The 18,669-nt window shown below is 40.8% G+C and overlaps 1 protein-coding gene across 4 annotated transcripts in view; it reads right to left on the reverse strand.

The window, feature by feature from the left end:
- Abcc9 (ATP binding cassette subfamily C member 9) overlaps positions 1-18,669 on the reverse strand; it is a 138,113-nt gene that overhangs the window by 59,582 nt on the left and 59,862 nt on the right. For all 4 annotated transcript variants that reach the window (XM_041633954.1, XM_041633944.1, XM_041633961.1 and 1 more), the window contains exons 16-18: positions 8,872-8,976; positions 7,060-7,132; positions 2,210-2,315 (exon numbers count right to left, since the gene is read on the reverse strand). In XM_041633954.1, the coding sequence (XP_041489888.1) occupies positions 2,210-2,315; positions 7,060-7,132; positions 8,872-8,976 (284 nt within the window). The remainder of the gene's footprint in view (positions 1-2,209; positions 2,316-7,059; positions 7,133-8,871; positions 8,977-18,669) is intronic.

Here is an 18,669-nt window from a genome sequence, read left to right on the forward strand (position 1 = left end):
CTAACAAAATTGAGAATGCAAAGAAAACAACATCTTAGATTATGAAATGCATTTCCATATTGCCATGTTGTTTATTTATTAAACCAATTATAATAATCATGAATGGCAATGCCCATAGTCAGATGGACTCAATTGCAGTGCAGGCCCAGAAAATTGAATGAGACCAGGGAAGAGCAGATTAGAACTCCGTGGAGGCCTGAAGAGAGGCTTCTAGTTCTCCTGTCACTTTCTTACAGATGTCAATTTTGATAAAACAATGTTAAATGAAAGCCACGTAACCTGATGATGATGACAACTGTTACATCACATAACTTAGCTAGTGAGATCTGCTTTCCCTCCAGAGCACAGCTGACAGCGAGAAGGCAGACCCTACTCGGTGTCTGGCTGCAGCGATCAACACCAAGCTGAGGCTTCATGATCCTGAGCTATTTCTCCCTCCAGAGCAAGGATGACTGTGGGGAGGGAGACACTGCTCAGTGTCTGACTACTCAGGCATCAGGATTTCCTGAACTATCCTCTGAATGTCAGCAAACGGTTTCATGGCTACTGCCTTCTAGAGTTTTCCAGCGCAGATAAAATAGACTCTCAACTTTTCTCAGCTTCCTTCTTTTGCCAATGACACTTTTGCAAGCAAGAGTTCTAGGCCAAATTTCACAGCCAAGCATTTCTTTCTGCTAATGTTTCCAGTGCAGTGTATGCTAATGGACCCACAAACAATCTTTAGTTCCTCAGAGACACCTGTGTGCATGAGCATCCGGCTACACTACAGTGGAACTTGTAGCCACGAGTTCAAAACTGGAGCCTTTCCAACAAGCCTGCTCAACTTTAGGGCAAGCAGTAGTGCTAGGATGACTCTTGATTGTGGGGGCCTCAAGGTGCAGCTCAGGTTGCTTAGCAGATGTCTCCGGTCTTAGCAACCAGAATAGCAGTGATTTAGTTCTCCGTTCATTGCAAATTTCATGGAAAAAGAATCGCACCTGGATAGGAATTCCTACACAACACTCTCATTTATTTATTTATTTGCTTATTAATTTATGTATGTGTGTATCTGTTGGTTGATTTATTGGACAGAAGTTTCAACTAGTTCTCTCACATACTGCCCACGAGGAATCAACTAGATAGGCAAACTAGTTTAACCTGGTTTGCTCTTCAGGACTCAGGGCTGCACTAGTATTGTCCCAGACCACTTTGTTACTGCGACCTATTTGCAGACCCCTGCATCTCCGCCCTGGTTGAGTGACCTCTCTCAGTATTAATGGAGGTGTTTGCAAGCGTCTTGACACCTGAAGAGGCACCAGGCTGGTTTATTTCCTCTTCATGTCCTTTTGAGCTGCATAGCACACGAGGCTGTCCCACCCATGTCTTCCCCAATACCTCTAGTGTCTACTGACACTAAATATGAAGAGAAATCATTACTTCTTGGCCTCTTTTGAAGACTTTAGAAAATGTCACTTGATATTTGTTCCCTGAACATTGAACCCTTGGTGATCTGTTTGCAATCAAACTTTATAAATAGTATAAACTTTCCATAACTTATTTTATTACAGAATAAATTTTGTTATTTGACTGTTTCCTATGTACATTTAAAAATTTGTCTTGAGCACCCCAAACTTTTATCTTAGCATGTAGTAGTTAACTAGCACAGTGAGTTGCTTTATAATTTTCATGACATTTGAAGTTTCCCCCTGTTTTTGATATTTCTGTGATTTTTATTTTTATATATTTGCATATTTCAGAAATTCTATCACCCGTGAAATAAAGAACTACCATTCTAGTCTTCTCTTGGAAGCTTTTCAGCTGTGTGAGAGAACAGAAATCCATTAAAAGCACTGTTCTAGACAGTGCAAACTGTCAACTGAAAAAGGAGTTCTCTCAATTAGCAGTCTCAATCAGACTGCTCTCTGGGAAAATCTACGGGGGATTGTCTTAGCATTAATAGTCATAAACCCAGCCCACTGTCAGTGGCAGTATCCCCTGAGTGTGCAGCTCTGAGCTGTATGGGAGAACAGGCTAAGTATGATCTAGGTGAAGAAGCAAGCATCATTCCTCTGTCGTTTCTACTACAAGCTCCTCCTTGATTCCCTGCCCTGACTTCCCTCTGTGATGCATGGTGACATGGAAGCCAAGCAAAGCCCTTCTTTCCCCAGGTTGTTTTTGGTCTGAGTGTTTATTGCAGCACCAGAGAGGAAACTACAACAGACATACTTACTTGCTCCAGTAAACTTTTCCTTCCAGGGTCTGCATCTCCCCAAGGATGGCAAGGAGAAGAGATGATTTCCCACACCCCACTTGGCCCACGATCATGGTTAACTGACCTACAGAAACAAAGCGGAGAACAGGAAGATAAGAAAGACTCCGTTTAGCCAAATAAAACCAAAACCTGGCCATGATGGGCATGCTGGGACTCTCAGCACTAAAAAGACAGACAGCTAGGAAGATCACTGCAAGCTCAGGGCCAGCCTGGTCTACACTGCAAGTTCCGCGTCAACCTGGTCTACATTGAAGGTACCAGGACAACAAGAAACACACAGCGAGACCTTGGCTCAAACACTAAGAGCAAAAGCTAAATAAATAAATAAATAAATTCAGCAAAATAAATAGCAAAATAAGTTTTTAAAAAAGGATGACACATTTAGACAGGTCTCATATTTCCATCCCCAGCCCAGTTTGGTACCAAGCAGTGGAGTAAGCAGCTCCTGCCCCTGTCTTTTGCAAAAGTAAAGAAAAAGTGTAATCTCTGGGTCTGACTTACTACTTTAATTTCTTGAAAGATTTCCTTTGGGCTAGGCTGCCCTATAACTTGTTGTGAATTTCTGATCCTTCTGCCTCTGCCAGCTGAATCTCATTGAAGACCTGTGCTTTAGTATTATTTAAATGGAAAGTAGCTGGAGCTAACTAAAGAATAAAAGAAACAACTTCTTATATTATCAACACTAGTTCTAACTTCATTATTAAATTCAAACAGTGAAGGAGCAATGATGATAAAACTCATAGTTGAGATAAAGTGATTTGGACTGTCAGGACTCTGTAGCTTCTCACTTTGACCTCCAGGTATGATAGAAAATGCCAATGCTACTGATCATCACACCAGGCTGAATAAATATTTCTACTCAGTTATTTAAACATTTTAAATAAAATTATTATGACCATTCCGACACATCTTGTTCTTATGGTGCTATTATAAATGCTATTGTCCTGTTGATTTCCTTCTTGGGTAATTTGTTGCTAGCACATCAAAATACAGAAATAAAACTTAACCAAGGAAGAAGATTCTCACATGGTAATAAAATGCATGCAGAAAATAGAGAGAGATGGAAATAACCCCAGGTTTAAATATTTGACAAACTAATATTATTAAAACATCTGTGCTTTTCAACACTATCTACAGACTCAATGTAACCTTCAGGATCCCACGCCAAAATCATTCTACAAATGATACATTCTAAAGCCTCCGTGATCAGCGTGGTAATGGCATGTTGGGTGACAAAATGGAATGAAGAGCCGAGAACTAACACACGTGTATCTGGTTACCTAATCCTCAGTAAGCACCTCAGGATCACACAGTGGGGAAGGAAACAGTGGTGATGGGCAAACTGAATAAGCACTTGCAAAGACTGGGCTTCGATTATTGGAGTCTACGGCGCCCTAAAGTCATCTCACAGTGCCATAAAGACATAACGGTCAGGGTAGAAACTTCAAAACTCTCACGGAAAGCAAAGAGGAGAGCTTCTTCATACTGATTTTGGCATGAATTTTTGGATTTTAAATGAAAACAAAACATAGTGAAATGGGAATACCTCAAAAGTGTAAATGGCACAGCAAAGGAAATGATGAGCAGAGAGAAAGTGGCACAAAACACTCACTAACCTGCTACCTGGTATTCATATTCAAACTTACAAGAATTTCCTATAACTCAATAGGAGAAAAAGAACATGAGAATTCAGTACAAAAAGAAAAAGAAAACGTTATGAAGGTGACTCAAATATTAAAAACAAAACTACCATGTGGTTCATCAAACTCACCTCTCAGTGTCTCTAAAAAGTAATTAGAATTCAGATAGTCAAAGAAGTCTGTGCTCCCACAGTCTCTGAAAAATTTTTCATGATATCAAAGCAGACAGGAACAATCCAATGTCCACCGACAGGGAAAGAAAGCATGCTACATGCATGTAATAAAAAGTTCACCTATCGGGGCTGGAGAGATGGCTCAGCGGTTAAGAGCATTGCCTGCTCTTCCAAAGGTCCTGAGTTCAATTCCCAGCAACCACATGGTGGCTCACAACCATCTGTAATGAGGTCTGGTGCCTTCTACTGGCCTGTAGGCATACACACAGATAGAATATTATATACAAAATAAATAAATAAATAAATAAATATTTTTTAAAAAAAGTTCACCTATCAAAGAAGGAATCCCTACTGTTTTCAACAACATAGATGAACCTTATGCTAAGCAAAGTAGGACAGACATAGAAGAGAGAACACGGCATGGGCGATGAATATGGTTTCTAACAGTCGAACTCACAGAGGCAGAAACAGCCACAGTGGTTGCCAGTGAGCAGAGGAAGGGAGCTGTGGGGAAACTGTTGTTTAATGGATATAAAATCTCCAAAATGCTTCAATATCTGCTCTGTATGGTATCTAAATAAGTTTAATCTGTGGCAAGATAGCTCAGGGTATTCTCTTCCCACAAAAGTTTATAAATTAATAGAAAAATAGAAAAAAGTGACTTTTGGAAGTGGCTATGCATCAAGTTCTTGACTGCTATGATGGCACCAGAGGCCTAAGTTAGGCCCAAATTCTGGAGGTTGAAAGAAAGATGGTAAGAGCCATAAGTGTTGGGTGACTTCAAGGAATCAGTATTTTCCAGATACAACTGGGCAGCAGTTATGGCGGTACACACAAAACCTGCCCAAACTTCAGCCAGACAAAATCCCAGCATGTGGTACAAAGGTAGATATGACATCCCACCACTAACTGAGGAGCTGTTAGCATTTGATGGCGGCTCAGATTTTTTACTGATGTGACCCCTGGTAGATCAACCATACTTCAGGGCAGGCCCCACTCCCAAGAGTTGCTGAACAACAGAAACTATTCGATGGATTTAGAAAGGAAGACAAAGACTCAAAGTTATGGGAATAAGGGCACGAGGATGGAGTTGGAAGATGGAAGTGAACATGACCAAAATACAGCATTAAAAAAATTCTGCAAAGAACTAATAAAAACATTATTAAAAAAACTCAAAATGAAATACTGTGGGATAATCTTTTTGTACACTTTGAAGATGTATCGCTGTTTAACTTTGCTTGCCAAGTACCTTCTGATCGGTTTAAAAAGAGCTGAGTGGGCAAAAGCTGGCAGGAGGGGATAGGTGGAACTTCCAGAGAGAGGGAGGAACTCTGGAAGGAAGAAAGATGAAGCTTGCCAGCCAGACGTGGAGGAAGTGGGATGCATGGTATTGAGCAGAGGTAACAAACCATGTGGCAGAATACAAATGGGCTAATTCAGTTATAAGGGCAAGTTGGGAAGAAGTCTAAGCTAAGGCCAAACTTTCATAATTAATAAGAAGTTTCCATGTCATTATTTGGGAGCTGGCAGTCCAGAGAAAGCCTGGATACAATGAAATACTAAGCAGATGCAGCTATTGTAGATGAGTTGCATCTTAATAAAACTTAAAGGCAAGAAAATTAATAAGCAAATATAATGATCAGATGGGTGATCCTGAATTGCTTGCAAGTGCCTTCTGTTGCAGGTTATTTAAGAAAACTGTAAAGATTTGTTATACCTTGCCTGTCTAAGGTACCTGATTGGTTTAATAAAAAGCTGAATGGCCCAGTAACAAGGCAGGTGATGTGAGGCAGGACTTCTGGGCAGAAAGAGGAATTCAGTGTTAGAATCTGGTGCAGCAGGAGAAGAAAGAGAGACATGGAGGGAGTTGGACCTACAGAGTGGAGAGGAGGTAAAGAGCCATGTGGCAGAATATAGATTAATATGAATGGGTTAATTTAAGTTATGACAGCTAGCTGGGAATGAGGCTAAGCTAAAGGCCAAGCTTTCATAATTAATATAAGTCTCAATGTCATTATTTGGGGTTTGGTGCTCCAAAGAAAATCCAGCTACAGCCATCAGTAATTTTCAGGGCCTCAGGTGTTTCCTTGCATAGCCTTTCTGTAAAGTTGATCTTTAACACAATGAGAAACCAACAATCCCAATTCCTTAACTATTTTGAATCACCAAGTGAACAATAAATAAATTTGTTCAAAGACACAGTTTTTAAAATGACTGTCCAGTTTTATAATTTCTAGTTCACAGTGATATAGTTGCCTTGTGAGAAACCTAGTACATATAAGTAACATAACCGCATGGTTATATCTTTCAAAACTCTTTTAACAGGTAGTAGAGATGGGAGATAGGTCAATGATTAAGATTATGGAGACCAAAGTTCAGATTACTGGAACCCAAGTAAGTCCACTCAGCCCTAGAAATGGAGACAGGGCATTCCCAGAGTAAGTTATGGAGACAGGGCATTCCTAAAGCAAGATGATGGAGATGGTGCATTGCCAGAGCAAGATGATAGAGACAGGGCATTACCAGAACAAGATGATGGAGACAAGGCATTCCCAGAGCAAGATGGTGGAGACAGAGCATTCTCAGAGCAAGATGATGGAGACAGAGCATTACCAGAGTAAGATGATCAAGACAGGACATTCCCAAAGGAAGACAATGGAGACAGAGCATTTCCAGAGCAAGTTGGTAAACCAGACACGCCATATCACTGAGCTCTGAGTTTAACTGAGAGATCTTGCTTCACTGAATAAGGTGGAAGATTAATTGAGGAAGATTCCAGACCTCAATTTCAGGTTTCCACATACAAGAACTCACCCCCTCCACACATATTCACATGCATGCAAAGATGTATGCACATGTTCACCACACACACACACACACACACATACATAAAATGGAAACTAAATAAACACATAAATCCCCCTTTTTACTTTTTGTTAGGCTCAATGATCTTGGAAAAAATTACAAAAATATTTAAGTAACAAGCCTTCCTTACCTGTTGGAATTCTAATGTCAATATTGGATAATGTAGCTAAACCACTGCCCCATGAAAAGTATCCATTCATCACCTAGAAAGTAAGGAAATAGGAATGAAATTAGGTGCACAGCACTAGTGAGCAGCTAAAGTGCAGCTCCTTTCCAGTGTTTAACATAAGCTCCAGCACACAGTGGCAGCCTAATCTGAGTTCTAAGTGTTCAGTGCTATAAATGAAAAAGGAAGAATGGGAAAGTGGGTGATGGCTCAGTAGTTCAGACCACGTGCTGCTCTCAAACAGCTCCCGCGTTCAGTTCCCAGCACCCATGTCCCCTGACTCACAACCAATGGTCACCCCAGCTCTAGGGGATCAATTCGATGTTCTCTTCTTGCCTCTGTTAGCACTTACACACGTGCTAAATATAAACTAATACAGGCACATACAAATAGCAAAACAAGTAAATACAAACTTTTAAAAATGAAAACAATTATATTTACTTGTCATGTACTGGAAAAGGAGGGCAGTGCGGATGGTACCAGTGAAAATAGCACAGAATGAAGACGTCTCTGGTGACAGATGTGACAAGCACCTGAGTGTAAGAAGAAAAAATAGAGCCCGAAACCACCAGACAAGGGCCTGGAACCTCTACAGTCACCCTAAACAAACATCTGCCTACTGACCGTAGGCCAGGCATTGATCCTCACTGCCTTGGCCTGGCCTGGGGATCTAGGAAAGATGCTTCCAAAAGGGAAATATTCCAAGACTCTGGCACACCAGTGTCATTATTGGCCCCTCCCTGGGATTTGACCCAACCATCAGTCTCCAAATGTGCCCCCAAAGCTGGCATTTCTACCTGAGTTCTACCTAAGGACAGAGGCCAGGGAAGGTATAAAGTCAAGTTTGAAATTCTATCACTATGGAGCCCGAGAGGCTGAGTGAAGCCATAAGGTACATGTATTCATATTGGGTACCAATTCCCTCTCAGCTGAAGCATTCTATCGGGCAGGGAAGCTTATGGAGAATCAGGAATTTCCAAAGGGGATTTGAAAGTCCAAAGGGGGTTTTGAAAGTTCCAAAGAGGGTTTGAAAGTTCCAAACGGGGTTTGAAAGTCCAAAGACTCAAGCAATCAACAACTCACAAGTATCAGGAAGTATTTGAAACTTACAAGATTCACACTGCCTATCAATCCCCAATATTATCAACTAGTAAAGATTAAAGAGGAGTTGCTCTACCTGTCCTGTTCCCTACAATTTTGTGCAGAGAGAGCCTGGGTTCCTGCTTTCCTGAGTCATCACCCATTCTGGGGTGGATGTAGTTTTTTGGGTCATCCATGGTCCTATAAGTAACCCCTGACCCATACTCCCGTAAGTAACGCCACTAGACTCATTGGTTCACCAAGTTGGACCTTAATGGTGTTGTTACATTGGTCTGTCATTAGCTTTCTGTCTTTAGTGCATAGACATTTGTTCAGATCTCCCTAGAAACAGTGCCATGCAACAACTAGCTTTTCTTTTTAAAAATGGAATTACGGAATGCTGGTGTTTTCTACGAGTCAGTTTGGATGTGAGTCATGGAGGAATGAGTTAAATACTAACTTCTGGTAGATTTGAAAGAAAAGCTCTTTTCTGGGTACCGAATACAAGGATGAAACAGAACCTGTGGTCAAGAGGTGAAAAAAAGAATAAACTCAATAAAGTATGAGTTAAAGATCGTCAGGCCTGTGGTCACAGACAGGAGGCCCTGCAGACACACTTGGGACACTTTTACAGACGTCAGCCTGGAGTGTCACCTAAGTGCTCCACTTGCGTAAGAACGTAACGGATGAACTAACCTTTATTGCGATATCCTCTGTCTCTGGCGGCCGAAGACGACGTGGTTGCTCGTAGTTGTCCAGGTGGTATCTTCCAGGCTGCTTCCTGTTTATTGGTTTTGATTGCTGTGTTCCAAATAGAAACGGACAGAAGTTGAAGCATTATAAAAACATTGAGATTTTTTTTACCAAACGTTCACTCAGATTGCTATTTCACTTCAATTCCAAGAAAAACAAGCAAAGCAAATGTCAAATTTTAGTCTCTCCTATGGCTACTCCACAAGAGCAAACAGTGAAAAAAAATATTTAGTTAAAACTTTAAAGCTAATTAACTGGCCTCTTGGGAAAACTGAAAAATGAATATGAAGGGCTTGCGAATGGTGGTTGTTAGAGTGCTGATCCCTGGAACTTGTTGGCTTCAGTCTAGTCCAGGAAAGCGGAGGCCCTGGTTCAGTGAGACCTTGCCTCAGAGAACAGGCACAGTGTGAGAGTGGTACCCTCAGCAAGCCTCACTGTACACATAGGCTTGTGAGTCTACCTATCCATCCACACACACACACACATCACTCAGACACAAACGTACAGAGACAAATAAATATTTTTAAACCCTGTGTACTATAAACTGGCTGATCAGATTCACCCTGAGCAAACTGCAATCCATCTGGAAGAACCATCATACTCATAAGCGAACACCCCAGAAGGACACTTACGGATCATCTTTGGAGAACCATGAGAAGTTTAAATCTGATATATGTACGTAAATCAAACTAAGCTAGAACACACCCAAGAGTCTCTTGTGGACTGTCAGGAGAACAAGACCTATGTGTACACAAACCAGACAGTGCATAGCCAGGAGATCCATAGGTGTAGGGTTAAGCCAGCCCCTTTAGGAAGCGGGTTTGCCTCGGGCGAATGAGTACCGATAAATGGGCGCGTGGGAGGCGGCTCCTCCCTTTCTTTCCTACCTCCTGTGCTATGCGGGAACCTCGGTTCTGTAAGTTTTATTTAATCATTAAATTTGTATATATTCTTTAATATTTGCCTGCGTTTATTCACGCCGATACATTTGGCACCCGCCCCGTGGGGCTTTGTGGAGACCCGCCCCAAATCGGAGTCTCTTGGGGCCCCAGCCCCAAATCGGAGTCTCTTGGGGCCACCGCCCCCAGCGGTGGTCTCCCTGGGCGCGCAGACTGTACCCTTTCAGCCGGTCTGACTATGGCTGGGGACACAGCTGAGATTCTGAGCTACTCGATCTTTCCTGGTACCTGCTAAAAAGTCAAAAGGGATGGTAGTATTAGCACTCCCCAGCCCCGCCCTGCCTGACAGTGGCACAAGAGCCTCTGTAACAGAGTGATCAGTCTCTGTTCCCCTCCCTTCTCTGCCAGCGCTCGGGTCACGTGACGGCGGCCCTGCGAGCCGGCTCAAACATGCCGGTCCCTTTGATTTGTTCACTTTGGCGGCTTTCTCTCTGTTCCTTTTCTGGCCCAATTGTTATTAATCAGTCTGGTGTCTGCTCCAACTTTGTTTTTGAGTCATTTATTTCAGACTTAGGCTACATGGACTCAAGTGGACTCTTTCGCCAACACTGGCAGGAACCGGTCATTGCAGGTAAAAGAATTTTTTCTTTTATAAATAAAATGTCTGAGAACGTGACTGTTTCAGATTTCAAAAGCTTTTTTGAGTGTACCATGTGGGAGATTTTACAAGAGGTATCTATCACCCCACATCTATGGATATTTCTGGGATTCTTAATTTTCCTTAGCACTATGTGGTTTGATAATAGGAAAATGATAAAATCTCTTAAGGCAGAGGTTGAACGTTTAAAAACTATTGAGAATGACAACAATCTTCTCAAGAATCAGTTTGAGGCCGGGCGGTGGTGGCGCACGCCTTTAATCCCAGCACTCGGGAGGCAGAGGCAGGCGGATCTCTGTGAGTTCGAGACCAGCCTGGTCTACAAGAGCTAGTTCCAGGACAGGCTCCAAAACCACAGAGAAACCCTGTCTCGAAAAACCAAAAAAAAAAAAAAAAAAAAGAATCAGTTTGAAGTTCTCCAGGAAGAAAACAGATCTTTGTTTCACATGACGCGGTTTACTGAGCAAAATTTAGAAAAGGTACAGGCTGATGTTAAGGAGAAATTCATTACTATGGAAGAAGGAACAGCTGAATTAGATCATAAGTTCCAACAGTCCCTTTCTGTAGGAACTGAAACATTAACTGAGAGAATCAAAACTGCTGAATGTGACAATCGAATTTTGTCTAAAGCTTATGACAGATTGGCAGAAAGATCATCAATACAGGAAGGCACGGTTTATGCCATAAAAATTATGTTCAAAGATGACAAGTTATCTCTAATGGACAAATTTCATACTTTAGAATCCTCAATGAAGGCTTTGGAACATGATTCTGGACAAGAGATTCAAACATTGCAGAAAGCAATGGAGAATAGAATTGAAAAGATTGAGGAATTTCTAAATTCTGATGAAGAAGAGCAAAGGGTAGAAAGGCAAATTTTAACTACATCTGTGGATAAATCCCTCCGAGACAATTTCCACAAAGCTCTACCTACAGCTCTACATGCCTTTCCAGTAATAACAACAGAAAAGGTGATTGGTTCCAGAAACCCTAGGGTTATCAAGGAAGATACATGGGAGCCTGTCGGTATGAATGATCTCAAAGAAATTAAACAGGCCGTCATGACTTTGGGATGCATGCCTCTTTTGTTAAAGAGATGCTAAAATCTTGGGCCACAACAAGCAGAGCAACCCCCTCGGACTGGCTCCAGCTGAGCTCCGCGGTCCTTGAGAGTGGACCGCAATTGAAATGGAAATGCTTATTCAGGCAAGAGGCTAGACTTTTAGAACAGCAGGAAAAGGCAAAGGGAATTGACATTTCCCTAGATAAAATTCTAGGTGAAGGGCTCTTTTCTGACCCTCAAGAACAAGCTAATTTGGATGAAAACACACTCTCCATGTGTACTACAGCAGCCTTAAGGGCTTGGGACAGGGTACAAGACCCAGGACAGAGAATGGAATCATTTGTCAGAGTTAAACAGGGTCAGAGAGAACCCTTTAGTGACTTTTTACAAAGACTAACTAAGGCTGTACAAATAGGGATATCTGACCCAGAAGCAAGACGGACGTATAATGATTGAGTCTTTGGCATACGAAAATGCAAATGTGGAATGCAAAAAGATCTTGGGGCCTTTAAAGTTCAGATCAGCGCCCTTGGAAGAATGGCTCTTGCATACACTGAATGTTGACACATTTGACTATGGCACTGAAGCATGGGTAGAAGAAGCAATTTCCAATGGTAAAAGGAGACACCAGAATACCAAATGTTTTAATTGTGGCAAAATGGGTCATATGAAAAGGAATTGTAAACAATGGATTTTCAGAAATAATAATAATGCATCTTCTAGAAATAACAGGAATAGGAGGACTCAGCCTTCAGGTTTATGTAGAAGATGTGGAAAAGGCAGACACTGGACGAATGAATGCAGGTCTACAAGAGATAGACAAGGCAATCTGATACAGATGGGAAATGTGAGGGGGGGCCTCACAGGCCCCCATGGCAAACATGGTTCAGTCATTTCCAGTTTCTGCAGAGAACATGCCTCGTCAGGACAATTAGGAAGCCACATGCCTACTGTTACAAGTAATAGTGATCAGAAAGATGAGTTACGTGTGTTTTGGCAAACTTCTATAAATGATCAAAGACCTAAGCTGAGAGTGTGTGTAAATGGCATTTTTATTACTGGCCTGCTGGACACAGGTGCTGATGTAAGTATCATTACCCCAGAATCTTGGCATCCATATTGGCCTCTTCAGAATGTAAATGTTCAGCTCCTGGGAATTGGAACCCTATCTCGAGTAAGGCAGAGCACGAGATGGGTTGAATGTATAGGTCCAGAGGGACAAATAGGAAAATTAAGGCCATATGTAGCCAATATTGCAATGAACTTATGGGGTCGTGACCTATTACAACAATGGAATACCCAAATTAACATTCCTGCTACTTCTAGAGCCTATATTTCTGAAAATAATATTAAAAGTTATTACAAACGGAGAAAACCGGCAATTAGGGCTGTGCAAGAACAAGCAATTGACGTCCCTTCAGAGATACCAACAGCCTTGCCTCTAAAATGGTTGACTGAGAAACCAATATGGACAAAGCAATGGCCTTTAGCTGAGGAAAAGTTACAGGCTTAAGAACAGCTGGTACAAGAACAACTAGATGCTGGACATATAGAAGAATCTACCAGCCCTTGGAATTCTCCTGTATTTGTGGTTAAGAAAAAATCAGGTAAATGGAGAATGGTGACAGATCTCAGGGCCATCAACAAGATTATTCAACCTATGGGCCCTCTGCAATCTGGAATTCCTTTGCCCTCTTTATTACCAAAAGGATGGCCTCTCATAGTTATTGATTTAAAGGATTGTTTTTTCACTATACCTTTGCAAAAAGAAGATAGAGAAAAATTTGCCTTCACAGTGCCTACTTATGATGGAGGAAGGTCATTGGCTAATAAAGGAACTGCCCTGGCCCATTTTATTGGTTAGGACATAGGTAGGTGGAGTAAACAGATCAAAATGCTGGGAGGAAGAGGAAGTGAGGTCAGAGACTCTCGACAGCTCTCCAGAGCAGACACCTCAGCAGAGACGCCATGCCCTGCTCCCTGGCAGACACACGCGATGAAGGTCCGACCCAGGATGGACATAGGCTAGAATCTTCCTGGTAAGCGCACCTTGGGGTGCCATACACAGATGATTAGAAATGGGCTAAATTAGTATGTGAGAATTAGCCTAGAAGAGAATGGGCCAAGCAGTGATTAAAAGAATACAGTGTCCGTGTAATTATTTCGGGGCATAAGCTAGCCGGGCAGGCGGCCGGGGTGCTGGGAACGCAGCCCTGGCGCCCCTATTACTACATACTTATAACAATGTTCAACCTTCGAGGAGGTACCATTGGGCCGTCCTCCCCCAGGGTATGTTAAATAGCCCCTCCCTGTGCCAATATTTTGTGAACCAACCATTACAAATAATACGCAAGAAATTTCCCAAATCTATAGTATACCATTACATGGACGACATTTGTTATCCGATTCAAACATAGATACCTTGAACAGACTGTTTGAAGAAATACAGATACTTTTACCCAAATGGGGATTGCAAATTGCTCCTGAAAAGATTTAGAAGGGAGATTCTGTCAATTATTTAGGTTATAGAATAGGTTTGCAAAAAATTAAGACACAAAAGGCACAAATTCAGAGAGATCGCCTACGGACTCTTAATGACTTTCAAAGACTGTTAGGAGACATTTCTAGTCTATGACCAGCTATTGGGATAACACCTGATCTAATAATTCATTTCAACAAAACCTTGGATGATGATAAAGATTTAAACAGTCCCAGAGAATTAACAGCTGAAGCAGAAAAGGAACTGACAATGATTGAGGAGAAATTACAACAGGCACATGTGGACAGAGTGAATCCAGAGCTTGATTGTATTCTCGTCATATTACCATCAAAAATTTCTCCTACAGGAATTTTAATGCAGAGAGATGATATTATCTTGGAATGGATTTTTTTACAACATAAATCAAGTAAGAAACTGAAAATTTATGTGGAAAAAGTCTCTGAGTTAATTATAAAAGGCAAGCTGAGACTTCGTCAACTAGCAGGCATAGACCCAGCAGAAATTATAGTGCTTTTCACTGCTGATGAACTAAAAAAAATTATGGGAAGATAATGAACAATGGCAAAGAGCTTGTGCTAATTTTTTGGGAGACATTAATAACAATTATCCAAAAAGCAAGCGGCTTAACTTCATAAAGAGAACTTCTTGGATCCTTCCTCGAATCGTCCGTGATGCTCCAATAACTGGAGCCCGTACATTCTATACTGATGCCAATAAATCAGGGAAGGCCAGTTACAAATCAGAAGACTTGGGTAAGGTGGAACAAAGTCTTTATGATTCTGTCCAGAAGGCAGAATTATATGCCATTCTTATGATTATAAAAAACCTATTAATATAGTTACTGATTCACAATACGCAGAAAGAGTTATTTTACATATTGAAACTGCTGAATTTATACCTGATGATACAGAACTAACCTCATTGTTTATCCAGGTTCAAGATTTGATGAGGAACAGGCTTTGCCCTATGTACATAACACACATCCGATCCCATACGGGTCTGCCAGGTCCTCTAGCACAAGGTAATGTAGAAATTGATCAATTATTGATTGGTAGCATGCTAGAAGCCTCTGAATTTCATAAAAAAACATCATGTTAATAGCAAAGGTTTGAAGAAAGAGTTTTCTATTACATGGCAACAAGCTAAGGAGATTGTAAAGAAATGCCCTACCTCTTCTTTCTATAACCAAATGCCACTGCCAGCAGGGGCTAATCCGAAGGGCACCCATAGGAATGAAATCTGGCAGATGGATGTGTTCCACTTTGTAGAATTTGGCAAAATGAAGTATGTTCATCACACTATTGACACTTATTCAGGCTTTCAGTGGGCAACTGCTTTAAGTTCAAAAAAAGCTGATTCAACAATCACTCATTTATTAGAAGTCATGGCTATCATGGGTATACCTACATAAATAAAGACAGATAATGGTCCTGCTTATGTCTCTAGGAAATGAAACGTTTTTTGATTATTACAATATCAAGCATGTTACAGGTATACCATACAATCCTACAGGTCAAGCAGTCATAGAAAGATCAAATCGAACTATAAAGGATATGTTGAACAAACAGAAAGGGGTGGAAAACACCCCCAGAAATAGGTTACATAATGCTTTGTTAACCTTGAATTTTCTCAACGCTAATGAGAAGGGAACAACGGCTGCAGAAAGACATTGGATAATGGAAAAGTCTACTGAACTAAATCAACCAGTTTATTTCAAGGATGTGCTGACCTCACAATGGTAGCCAGGAGATGTGCTGCATTGGGGAAGGGGTTTTGCTCTTATCTCCACAGGTGAAGAAAAATTATGGATACCGTCAAAATTAATAAAGGTTTGGTTTGAAGAAGAGAAGTCACTTGGAAAAGATAAATAACAATTCATTCACAAGGATGGCGAGCATATTGAGGGTAAGGTTTACAGATCAGTTGGGGGCAGGGATCTTTTCTTATCTCCACAGGAAAATACTCGTCTTCAATGAATTTAAGGGACCCTGAATATTTAATTACTGATGGATGGAAAATAGTTACGACCCACTAAGTATCAACAATAAAATTCTATACATACTGTAAGTATTGATTTATATATATATTTATATGTTTTATTGAACACTTCTTTATAAATGTGTAGAGCTGGTTTTGGAGTTGGACTATGGCTCAGTCCCTCTTCAATTCCAAGCCTGTTGATAAGAGATATTTCAGAGTTTCTGTCTCTGGTCAGGAGCCATGAAATGGGACAGAATAAGAATAATTTTATACTTGATAAACTTTCTTTGCCTTTCCTCATATCTGTGTCTTTCTTTATATGTCAGTATATGTCCTTGTTGTTAATGTTTAAATTTCCCATAACAAGCAACATATTTTCCTACAGTAATCTTTGAAGTTTCCAGGATGAAGATGGGGCCCCACAACATCAACTCAATCTGGTTTTTATGACGTCATGAATTTTTTTTTTAAGCGCTAATATTAGACCTGTTTTTTGGTACCAACTGCAGGAGACAATTTTGAATGATGCACATTTTTGACAACACTCTGGCCGGACCTTCTCAAAACGCTCAGAGACTAGTTATAATTTTCTTAGGTCAAAGGTTAATTTGGGAATTTTACCGTCATTTGCTTTCACAGGGGCCCCTAAGAAGAATGTCGCCCCCATGTCAGCTAGAAGCAATCAAAGAGGACAACGTCCCCTCTCCCAACAGAGTTTGCCCACAGATTTAGGGACATGTTTTAGTGGTTGGTTTAGGGTTGAGGGGATGGGGAGATATTGTATGGAATTAGGGGTATATTTTTTTAAAAAAAGGTGGATTAACTGGTTTGATGGGATGATTTGTGTGGGCCCATATTTCGATATGGCACAAAAGCCAGTAGCCCGGTCCAAGCTGATCATGTAGCTCTGCAGACAAGCTGTCTCTGCCCTTAACAAAGGCCAGGATGCCTGCTCCTAGCTTCTTTTGTGAAAATGTGGATTACCTGAGAAGAGATGTTTGACTGAAGCTGATGATTTAAGAGTTCAGATATTTGGTGCTTCCTTCCTTTTGTAATTTGGAAGGATGTCTTATAGAGATGCGAATTCAGGGCCTACCTGACTGCTAGGCACCTGGTTGCCTAGGTGATGGCATAATTGGTTTTCCCCCTCCCCGCTCAATTTGGTGTGGGTATATAAAATGTTTGGAGAATAAACGGCTATCCGGCCATTTCCATGATGACTGTGTAAGCTGTGTCAGTTTTTTTCCTCTTTACTCCATTCCAGCCGGTTTGAGGAATTAGGGAATTTATGTTGGACCCTCATGGGCCATGACAGATTTGTATTTGTGACTTACTGTTTTTACAAAATTATATTGGTACTGTTTCTTGTATATTGATATATTGAATATTGAATGTGAGTGTTCCTACCTCTATTTTTGTATAAGAGTATGCTTATATTGTATGGATACATCTATCATATCACAATGTAAATTTCTACCTCTGATACTATTTATGTAATAACATTGTTTACATTTGATATGTAATGGCATTGTTTACAGGTGAAGATCATTGTCTTCATATTTTGCACAGTTGTTTATTCTCTTAGTTTTCAAATTAGACAGGTTTTGAGAATTATATGTTTGTCATATTTATTTTTAGGTTAATCAGGTCTTTTAGATACATAGAGATTATTTTTAGTATAGATAGTATAATCTTCAGCCTCTTTGAAGAGCTATAGAAAATGGCCTTTAATCTAACCTAGAATTCTGTGCCAATGAGACACAATTACTCCTGGCAACACCACTCTACTCCCGAGAGAACGTTGAGCACCAAAGACACTCCACTGGGAGCTTGTCTTCTTGGCAGAACTGGCCTTTGGGTTAAGAAAAGCCCATACCTCAACTACTGACTAAGATATGAAACAGGATTGTCTTATCTTGCCAAGACAGGGTAAGATAATTCTAAGAAAGTTCCTTGCATTTGATAATGTTATGTCAGTTATGTTAGGCCTTAGCCAAAGTTGGTTGACTCAACATTGCAAACGAGACTTTGGGTGATTGCCCAGGTAGTCAGTTGTCTCTGTCATTTGTTGCACATTTTGGATATCTCTCATTTGTTAAGTAATATTTATTCCCTTCTCAGATCTTTGATGGAGTTGAAGATTATTTAATTGTAGTTACTCTCTACATTATTTAGACTCCTTGAGATAGAATGTCTAGCAAAACTTTTGTTCTCAATATTGTTTGTTATATTTATCATTTGTTATTATTGTTTATAGTTATATTTGGTTTAGTTCTGTCTTATTCTGACAAAAGGGGGAGATGTAGGGTTAAGCCAGCCCCTTTAGGAGGCGGGTTTGCCTCAGGCGAATGGGTACCGATAAATGGGTGCGCGGGAGGCTGCTCCTCCCTTTCTTTCTTACCTCCTGTGCTACGCGGGAACCTCAGTTCTGTAAGTTTTATTTAATCATTAAATTTGTATATATTCTTTAATATTTGCCTGCGTTTATTCACGCCGATACACATAGGAGCTATAATGTGACCTGATCTACTTGAAATATAGTACAATTCTTTGTCTGCAGACAGACCTATCCACTGCAAGGAAACCAGCAGCAGTAAGAGGCGGCGAGTGTCTTTGCCCATAGAATACTTGTAAGCAGACC

This window comes from Microtus oregoni, unplaced genomic scaffold, assembly GCF_018167655.1.
Source record: "Microtus oregoni isolate MIOR12 unplaced genomic scaffold, Mior012 000002F_ref0000024, whole genome shotgun sequence".
Lineage (NCBI taxonomy): Eukaryota > Metazoa > Chordata > Mammalia > Rodentia > Cricetidae > Microtus > Microtus oregoni.